Source organism: Arctopsyche grandis, chromosome 7 (genome assembly GCF_051622035.1).
Source record: "Arctopsyche grandis isolate Sample6627 chromosome 7, ASM5162203v2, whole genome shotgun sequence".
Taxonomy (NCBI): domain Eukaryota; kingdom Metazoa; phylum Arthropoda; class Insecta; order Trichoptera; family Hydropsychidae; genus Arctopsyche; species Arctopsyche grandis.
The window spans coordinates 15252151-15262500 of record NC_135361.1 but is presented as its reverse complement, the minus strand read 5'-3'; the positions used below and the strand labels follow the sequence as shown (position 1 = coordinate 15262500).

General features: G+C 30.9%; 2 protein-coding genes across 5 annotated transcripts in view; one reads left to right on the top strand and one right to left on the bottom strand.

The window, feature by feature from the left end:
* Rh50 (Rhesus blood group-associated glycoprotein Rh50) overlaps positions 1-5503 on the top strand; it is an 11907-nt gene extending 6404 nt beyond the window's left edge. For 2 of the 4 annotated variants that reach the window (XM_077435332.1, XM_077435333.1), the window contains exons 4-9: positions 1-137; positions 1561-1711; positions 1800-2101; positions 3092-3277; positions 3565-3673; positions 4193-5503. The exon at positions 1-137 is cut by the window's left edge and continues 6 nt beyond it. In XM_077435332.1, coding sequence (XP_077291458.1) covers positions 1-137; positions 1561-1711; positions 1800-2101; positions 3092-3277; positions 3565-3673; positions 4193-4371 — 1064 coding nt within the window. In that variant the 3' untranslated portion in view covers positions 4372-5503. The remainder of the gene's footprint in view (positions 138-1560; positions 1712-1799; positions 2102-3091; positions 3278-3564; positions 3674-4192) is intronic. The other 2 variants (XM_077435331.1, XM_077435330.1) reach the window with 2 other exon arrangements.
* Positions 5504-5852: 349 nt separating this feature from the next.
* On the bottom strand, positions 5853-10343 carry LOC143914923 (insulin-like peptide receptor). The gene is made up of 6 exons (XM_077435329.1): positions 10327-10343; positions 9777-9840; positions 9260-9700; positions 8984-9186; positions 8778-8909; positions 5853-8223 (listed from the first exon to the last, which is right to left on the bottom strand). Exons 3-6 carry the CDS (start codon positions 9653-9655, stop codon positions 5898-5900), a joined length of 3057 nt encoding a protein of 1018 aa, XP_077291455.1. The 5' UTR covers positions 9656-9700; positions 9777-9840; positions 10327-10343; the 3' UTR covers positions 5853-5897.
* Between the last annotated feature and the right edge of the window lie 7 nt (positions 10344-10350).

Below are 10350 nucleotides of genomic sequence, written 5' to 3'. Positions count from 1 at the left end.
ATATTGCTGCTGCTAGTGTGTTGATATCAATGGGAGCTGTACTTGGTCAGACTACTTTTTTGCAATTGATGGTGATGGGCGTGTTTGAAATTGCTATTTTTGCTGCAAACGAATATCTATTAATAGATTTCTTCCAGGTAAAATATGACTTGCAAAATTACACTAAAAATATGTGTTAGTTCATAAGTTCTATCTTACATTTGTTGATTTTTTTGTTAATTAAAAATAATACTGGTCTAATTTTTTATAATTAAATTCAAAAGCTTGAAATTTGCTTTGATCAGCTTGGTTTCTGAGAATCTGAATATGACATTTTTCGCTGTATTCCGTTTATTTCATCCACTTTTCGAATATAATTCACAGAGCTTAGATTTTTAAAGTTATCGTAATATTTATTTATTTATTTACTTAACATACTTGGGGGAGGTGGCAAAGCCAATGGACCCAATGGATTTGACTTATACATATATAAATAAGAGAAAGAAATAAAATAAACTACAAAAGTATAAAAAAAAATAACAGAAACTTATAACTAAAAGCAAACGAAAATATATAAAGAAATGCAGATATTGGAAAAGAAGAATTATAAAAATGCTTTCAGTTTAAAAAAGAAATTTAAATATGTTGCTTGTTTTAAAAATACACAGTAAGGTTTTCAGAATTTACTACATTCTTGGAAAGACTATTCCAAATTTTAATATGAAACTCTTTTCCACAATTCATAATAGTAAGTAACATTAACGCATCATTTATCCTAAACCATTCTGTAAAAAAAATTTACTGTCAAATATACAGATTACTGGCGAGCACCATTGATGTATAATACACATAATTGATGTATATTCTAGATCTATGGTGAGCACTAATGAAATTGTAATTTCGCCTGTAGAAATACATATATGTATGTATATCTACTAGTTTATTTGTATTCGAATATGAACTAACTAAAACCTCGTAAAAAATATATTATAACTAGTATTATACTATCACCTAATTGTCCAGCATATTGCTCAAGCAATCGAACAATTCGCTGTGTGATAATATTTCAATAAATTGTTCATTGAGTAGCCTTTTTAGAAACTAAAAATCACATTTGAAATTATTGTATTGTGTTTATGTAATAATTTTCAAAAAAACAGGTTCATCAAATATTTGAGGCATATTCGGCAAATTTACATGTTGCGTAGAGTTGGTTTGGAATATTAAAAATATATTTAAGTATATTTTTTCAACATAAAAAGGCTACCTGACATTTAAGCCTTTTTTTATTACTTTAAGTGTACTATAGAAGGATAAAGTTGCCAATGCATTATGCAGTATTTCCCAACTCGCGCTCCATTACTCCACGCACAGGTAGATTAGATACATACATAAGTGCACTTTGCCAAAAAACCCATTTATGACTCATGCACTTTTTCTACGAAATTCTTAATCTCAATAGCTCTGCATTTATAAATCAGTCAGTGACCGTCACTCCTGCTAGCAGGGTCTTCTCCCTTTACTTTCATTAACTTGTGCTAGTGTTGTTAATTAAAAACATGTGGTTTTTAAACATAATAGATCACAGACGTTGGTGGATCAATCGTTGTGCATACATTTGGAGCTTATTTCGGATTAGCAGTCAGCTTCATGCTAAAACCTTCAAAATCTGAATTCGCCCCCAACGAGTTGGAAGGTCCGACTTACAATTCAGACCTATTCGCTATGATCGGTGAGTACTCTTTAATTTTGTATTAGTTTGTTTATAATATTCATTACATTTGTGTATGTATATTTCAACCGTGCGTGTAATATTTAAGGTACTATATTTCTGTGGGTCTTCTGGCCTTCGTTTAATGGCGGTCTAGTCGAAGGAGATGAACAGTATCGCGCCGTAATTAATACGTACATTTCTTTGGCTTCTTGTACCGTAACTGCCTTCATCATATCCTCGTTGACCAGCTCTGAAAAGAAATTCGATATGGTACATGTGCAGAATTCGACTCTTGCCGGTGGAGTTGCCGTCGGTTCGGTGTGCAATCTGATGTTGCATCCGTTTGGTGCAATGCTGGCTGGAATGCTCGCTGGAATACTCTCTGTTCTCGGGTACAAATACTTGACGGTAAGAGATAACACGATTCTAATATATACATAATTACTAAAGATTCAGTATGTAAGTTTTGGTCCGTAGAATCAAGAAAAACTTGTATATATACTGTTTGCTATCAATTTTTCCTCTTGGAAAAAGGTGTTCCGAGCATTTAGCGCTAGCGCATTTAGTTATTGAAAATTAATTTAATTAGTAAATGAACTATTATTATAGTTTCTGATCAAGTGATTATTTTCTTATTTCCTATTCTTTTATTTTTGTTAGTATTTATAGTAACAAAAAAAAATTATAGTATTATCTTATTTTAATGCTAGTGTACAGCATAAGAAAAAAGAAAAGCTCAAAAACCTTTACTTTTGATACACCATTTTATGAATAATAATGCATAAAATAGTGTATTCAATGTACTTAAGCTATTTATTATACATAATTTAAGCATGTAGATGTTAGATGGAGACCTCTTTTGGTTCAATTTATCATAAATTGGTATAATTGATCATTAGAATTAGTAAAAGTTATTTTAGGAGTAATACATAAATAAACAAATGAATATTGAATTAATATTCAAATAGCTGTTAATGTTAATTAATATTCAATAATCACTAAAATTGAGTTTATATTTTATTTGCATTCATCTTTTCTCAAAAATATTCTGTCACCAATAATACAAAATCCCATTTCTGTAAGTAAAAATTATTGTTTAATAATAGGTAGACTTCTAGACATTTCATATCATGAAAAAAGTTTCCACATACATACATATATATGTAAATACGTATTGCATTTTAAATGGATAATTTGTTGAAATGAATATTATGTATAAACATAAACCACAGTGAGCTATGCGGAATGCTATTTATTTCTTTTTTATATATTTTTACAGTTAACTGTGTTGAGTATAAAAAAATATTGAAGTAATTAAATAAAACTACTTTTATGCCAATTTTAATAAGAACTGTGTATACTAAACTTATATAATTTATTATATTTTATATATTACAGCCAAAAATAACATCTGCACTACGACTCCGAGATACATGCGGTGTTCACAACTTGCACGGTATGCCTGGTGTGTTCTCCGGACTTCTATCCATTCTGCTCGCTTTTATGGCTTCTGAAAGCGAATATCACAAATCTCTATACTCCATATTTCCAGCTATGGATACTTCAAAATCAATTATTTCCCTCGTAAGTAATTCTTCTCAGTATTATAAACTTTCTACAGATTTGAAAACTTTTTATATGCAGTTTATGATTTTTGTTTCTGTCACACTTTTAAAGTAACCTAAATTCTATTATCCAATATGTAATATTGTCATTCATCCTAAATGTACTTCATTGATAATGATACAATAAATGTTCCTTTTGCAATAAGCTCGGCTAACACTGGCATGTCTGTAATGACAAGTTCATTTTGATTTAATTCTTTGATTTGTTTTGGTTTTAAAATAAAATTTATGCTTTTTTCATTGCAGTCAATGGAAGATGATGTAACTGGAAGGACTAGTAGTCAACAAGCTCTTTATCAATTTATTGGATTGGCCGTAACAATAGTTTTAGCAATTACAAGTGGTGCTGTCACAGGTAAAAATAATATATTTATGTTTTTTTGCTAAGCATGTATTATTTTGAAATAGTAACATTTATTGTTGTTATTTACATATGTAAAAAAAATTCAGAATTAATTATCTGAAAAATTAATTTTTTTACTATACAAATTAAAAAGACGATTTACTTTGGATAATTTTTAATAAAATGTATACATTATGAAGTTAAATTGCTTGTAACGTCAATTTATTATAATGCTTTGTTAGGAAAAGTAATGTGTTCTCCGTTAATGGGATACTTACAAGGCGAAGACCATTTTTACAAAGATGACAATTTCTGGAACGTGCCCGATCTTCCTAATCAAATTGCTATACTTCCTTTGATTGTAAAGAGTCGTATAGAGGCGTTCGTAATTTAAAATCATTTAATGCACCATAGATTTTACAATCAGCAATAGAACATTTGCTTTATAACACTATGACACGAATTAATCACGCTTGTCTGATTTTTTATAATTTGGAATTATCCTATTTAATATTGTATTTGCATTAACAGGAATATTCTTGAAGACACCGTTAGTAGGATTGTTGCCTGAAAAAAATAAATATGACGACGATTTCTCATGGGAACTGCCGCACCAGGAACCGAATCATAACCACAGTTCTTCAAGTATACCAAAAACTTCCATTCAAGATGCTCAAAATCAAATTGAATTGTCAGTAGAACATATATAAAAACATATGTTTATAAAGAAATGCATGTTCACAATTTGAGAATGAGATCTCCGAGAAATTAATTTAGCTAGTGACAAGTGCTTTGTCGGTAGATATAGTGAAAAAAAATTATTTTAATCTATATTTCCCACTATTATTTACTTCTGCTTGAAATTTGAAGTGAGTGGGATTGACAAAAAATTTCATTATTTTTATTTTGTATGGTTTATTCAAATTCTTAACTTATTTCTGATCAATATTCACAAGATGTTTGACAAATCATTTCAACATAAATTTCAAAGTGCATACATTAATCGAAAATCTGTATATTCAACAGATTCAATCTAATGTTTCTATCGTAGCTTAATGACATGCAATCATGGTAACATAAATTTTAGAATACAATAAAATGATAAAAGCATATGTTAATATAATAAAATTTGCTTGGTATCAATTGAATCATCATAGCATAAATTAATAGCATCAAATTCTTGTTTATTGTAATTAAATCATTGAAATCAAAGCTAACTTATCTTATAGTTGAATCAACATATCATAGATATTCAAAAATATTATTTCCAGTCAACACTGTTGATGTTGTCATAATCAAAAATACACACATATGTAAATGTACATAAAAACACAAATACAATATCAAAAACAAAATACAATAACAAACCAAATCTTAAAAAATCATAAATCGTTGAAAACTACTTCATTCTTACGAGCATTATAATGAAATTATCATATTTGTCAAATGTACAACATTTTAAATTATAGATGATAATTATTTTTGTAAATCTTTTCATTGTAATTATGCATTTATCATTTAAATATTACTATAAAATAATTATGATTAGGAGAATTATTGTTATGATTGAATTCCGAATTTTGTTAAGTATGATAATCTTAGAAATTCGTTTATTTATTTGCTCAACTCATAATTCATAAATGAAAAATTAACAACAATGCATAGTATTATACTATACTTTTATACCTAGGAGGAATTTTATATTCAATCGAAGCATTTTTACTGTACAATTAGTGGTAATAAGCAATTATTATAACTTCAAAAAGGTTAATCAACATCAAACATAAAATATTAAATTATTATTGTTATTATACATACCTGTAGAAGCCATTGTAAGGAAGCAAAATGTATACTTCATATGGTAAATTTTTAATACTGTCTTTGTAATGATGATCAAGGAATTTTATATCTACAATTATGTACATATGTTATTCTATTACAAAGTTCATTCATCTGAATGTCTATAAAAATGAAAACAAATATTGAGATGAATTAACCTACAAATTATTTTTAAACAATACTGTATATTCTTTTTGTTGCGACTAACATTTATATTATACTATTTAATACCCGGTATTGGTTCAAATCCATCAATAGAATAATATTTACACTTATGATCTACTGGTCATTTTTTAATGATTAATGAATTGTTCAGTCTTTCAAAAAGGATTTACTTAGAAAATCGTTCGTGATATTCAAATATTTAAGCACTTTTCCGCAAAACCGACATAAAAAATTAATTAATGTCGTAAATCTCCACTTCTTCGTTGTCTCTTCTTCTGTAGCCTACTCGCATTCTTCTCCTGGACCCAGGCCTTACCAGAGCGCGCCTGTCCTCTTCGGCTATTCTTCTCTTTCTACGTACATACAATATCACAGCTGATGCTACACAAGCTACAGCTAAAAAGAAACCTAACAAAGATAATACAACCACTGTGGACACTCTTTGAGACACATAAAAATCTACCCAGTCAGAGTACTCGCCAATATAAGCTAATGAAGATGCCCTAATTCGAGTTGCGTGTGGTCCTGGATTCAAATTCCATACGGTGAACTTAAAATTGTTCTTCTCGTGCTGTTTCCTTGTTATGCACACTTCCATGGGTATAAAATGATCCAAGTCTAATCTTATATATTGAAGAGTGTAGAAAATTATTGCAGCATTCGGCTCCTTCGGTTCACTCCAGACGAAATCTGTAACACTGCGATTGATAGCCACAACTTTCAAATCAATCACTTTATCACCAGTGATTCCAGGTAAAGTTCTCGCCGCGGCAGAAGCTGTCGGACCACAATCATTCTCATTCTTTCCGATGCAAGCGGCAACGTATACATGATAGTATCCATAGTGTCTCAAATTTGTAATCGTGTGATTGGTGCTGTTTCCCGGGAACTTGTTAACAAAAATGTGATACTTGTCGTTGTGTGTTTTGTTACCTCGCGTGGGTCGAACCGAGTGCATGTCCAGATTTAGCATCTCGTGTATGTTAAATTCCCTTTCTTCGTTCTCCACAATTATCGGTATTTCTCTCTCGACGCGATCGAGGACTTTCTCGGTTGTAGAATCCTCGATTGGAATATCATCGAGCTCGTATTCATTTTCTTTCTTGAAATTTCCACATCGGTACATTCTGATGAAGTCTAAAAACGTACCTATCTGACCGGGAGCTAACGTTTTTTTACAAGGATCTTCCGTGTTCAATTCCTCCTCTTTTCGTTGTTTAATTTCTTCTAATAGATTATTGATTTCTTCTTGGGTGTTCTTATCGGGACATTTACAATCCATAGGATAAGTCTTCTCTTTTTTTCCAGATCGATCACGTCTTGGTTCTAGTAGTGGAACATTCCATTGCATATCGATTTCACAAAAATTGCTTTCGTCAAAATCTCTACGACCATCCAGGTCAATTTCCATTTCGACAACATATTCGAATACTATTCCAGTATAACTCTTCGGCATAAACCAAAAAAGAGTTAGAGAATCGTTCGTATAACTTACAGCTTCTAGAAACTCTGGTCTTGGAGGTTTGCTCATTACCGTTCTGAAAAATTTGATTTCACTCTGTCCATCTTCAAAGTGCGTTAATCCTTGACGATCTCTCAGTTTGTTGTACGTCTGCACATAATATGCGTATCTTGTGTATGGAATCAACTCTGTAATATTATACGACATCTCCAAAGGCGTTGGCAATCTAGATTCTGTAATGATAATACTCCTCCACATATTTCTGACACAAGAATCTATACCAATATGGGTCTCTATGTCGTCATCTGGGTTTTGGAAGTAGTACAGCAAATAACCAACATCGTCTACTGACCGATCGTTATCTGGAATCGGTCGAACCAAACGCTCCCAAGTGATAGTTGCGTACGTCTGACCAATGTTCGAACTGTCGATTTTCAATGTTTTATGATGACAAGCTTCTTTGTATCCATTCGATGATGAGCAAACGTCATGCTCATTTATGATGACATTTGTGATATTCGCCAACTTGTGGATTACTTTCACGCACAGTTTTGGGTTGTGGTGGAAGAAAAGGGTTCCATTTTTTATTTCCAAATTCTTCTTCGTATCCCAATTCCACAATGTTTGCAAGTTATTCATCTCGTGAACGATGAATGCATATCTGTCGTACAACAGCGAGTTTCCGTGTATTACAGCTAGGTTTTTCAAAAAGTTCAACGACGTTATGATTGACGATCTGTACACTTTCAGATACCCGGATATCTCTCTTATTCCTCCGAGACTTTCTTCCAACTCCTCCATGACATCGTCTACGTGGCTAAATTCGCCAAACATCTTGATGTTGAGTGTTCCCTCAACAAAGTGGCAACCTTTTAATGCTTGCGCTTGTTCCAAGTTCATAATTTCCGCTCCACGACAGGTTATATTACAGTTATCGCCGCAAAATAAGCACGTCTTTTTTCCATTTTTGGTTACTGTTTCGTAGCCAATTGGACAGTGACTGATACATTTGTTCTCGAATGTCCAACCGTGACCTCCATAGAGTTTCGAACAGAATTCCTTAGTAACACACTCGAATGAACCGGGTTGTATGAACCTGAAATGAAAATTACTCTTTTGGCGTCATGCTTTCTGTTTTGATTTAAAATTTTCTCAATTTATTCGAAACTTACTAAAGCTTATCGTTGTTATTTTATTTTATTAATTCAATATCATATCATAGTGGCTTGACAGATTGATATTATATTGTACTATGTACTACAATCTATTATGTAATTGTTCAACTTATTATTTTACATATGTAATGCATACATATTGTAAGTAGATATAAGACGAAGTTATATTATCATATGTGATAATTTATATAATAAAATGAATGCGTTAAAAAAACAAGTTTTCTTTCAATTTCATCATCTTTACATTTACAATGAGTTACTTACATTGAAAGAGTGAAATCAATGCAAAAAAAAAGTAATAAAACTGCACTTTATCTGACCAATATATGGTAATTAAGACTATTAGTTAGATAAAAGTTCAATAATGCAGGAATCACACCGTCCGATTTGAGTAATTAAAATTAATATTGTGATCCCAATCTTGTAAGCTATTTTCAAGGTATAGAAAATCAGTATATGTAATTTAAAATCTTACTTCTTTTGTGGACATGATGGTACACAAACACCATCATCAGAGTAGTGCTTGCAGCGGTAACAAAATCCTTTATTAGTGCATCCACCCAAACATTCCTTGTGACAAAACAAAGAAGGAATTCTCTGGCAATTTCTATAAATATAAAAGAGGATGTTTTAAACTGGATAGATAATACTTTGAACATAATGTTTCAAAATCGACAGTACTTTGCACTCCAGCAGGTTTCATCAGTGCATCCTCGGCAAGCATCTTCTTCAGGACAAAGATGGTTTCCGTTTTCAGATAAATGATGTCCATGGGCTTTTCCAGTGATATTTTCCCAATTGATCGTCCGGGTGAAGCATAACTGAGGATTGCGATCTATTCGTACGCAGCCACGTTGAATAGTCGTCAAAGCACGTAAACCAATCTACATGTGTATATAAAAAAAGTATATTAATATTCTAATCACAGTGACATTAATTTTATACCGATCAAATTACCTCTTGAAGCTGTGACATCTCGAATATAACTAAAGCGTAGTTGTGGAATAGCCTCTGACCTCTGATCAAGGCCAGATTGGGAAACATTTCTCCTAATGACTTCATGCTCTGAACCCTATACAGCAGAACGTATTGAGTCACTTCTCGTAGTTCAGGAAAAACATATTCGGACATATTGTAGTTGCCATCGATGAGAACGATTTGAAGTGTACCAACAATCACTGAACAGTTCCTCAATTTTATTAAGTATTTAGGATGATTTCTAACGTCTGTCGAATAGCATATCCCATGATTGGGTAAACTCATTGAATTCCCATCTAACTTTTGAGACTCGATCCCGACAAAATGTCCCAAAAGTATAGACAAACAACACACAAATGATACCAACAAACCCATCCTAAAGTATGTGAATCTTCTTTTACCGTAAAAATTAATTTATTCCTGAAATAAATAAATTTACAATTAATTTTTCTTTATTTTTTGATAATAAACATCAAAGTAAATTTTATTTAATTACCTCCAAAATATTAGTAATATCTCGTAATCACCATAGTTGAAAAAGTTCCATGACTTAAAAACATCTAAATAAAAATAACGAATATTTGATTAAAAAAATATTATAAAAGATGTAACAATATTCTTAGTGATAGATACAAAATGTTACAATAAACAATATTGCAACAATAATTTTCAATGTACGAATAATTATCGAGATGTTTAGTATGAGTTACCAAGAAGTTGAAATACACAAATGAGTTTTTTATTTTTATTTTTAAAAGCTTATGTTATTATAATAAGATAATGTATATAATTATCATGACACAACGTATGCATGTACATCGTATTATATGTCGAAATTTTAAATAATCATAATGTGACGAATTGGGTTAAAAAATCAAATTATCTATGTAAATGTATAACAATGAAAAAACTTTAACTCGTTTGCGTGATAATAACGAGGAAAAAATAATAATATGAAGTTTTTTCAAACTTCAAAGTGTATTTTTAAAATCTTACAATCGTATTTATTATTAATTATTTATTATACAAATGATACGAGTACTTACGCTGACGCAGTTTGCGATAATGGA

What these genes read in the sequence shown, in the direction of transcription:
- LOC143914923 (XM_077435329.1), bottom strand. Translation starts at nt 9,655, where the DNA reads ATGGGTTTGTTGGTATCATTTGTGTGTTGTTTGTCTATACTTTTGGGA. An exon ending in AGATGTCACAGCTTCAAGAG is followed by an intron (nt 9,187 to 9,259) that starts GTAATTTGATCG and finishes ATACACATGTAG; the next exon opens with ATTGGTTTACGTGCTTTGAC. An exon ending in CCATCATGTCCACAAAAGAA is followed by an intron (nt 8,224 to 8,777) that starts GTAAGATTTTAA and finishes TTTTCATTTCAG; the next exon opens with GTTCATACAACCCGGTTCAT.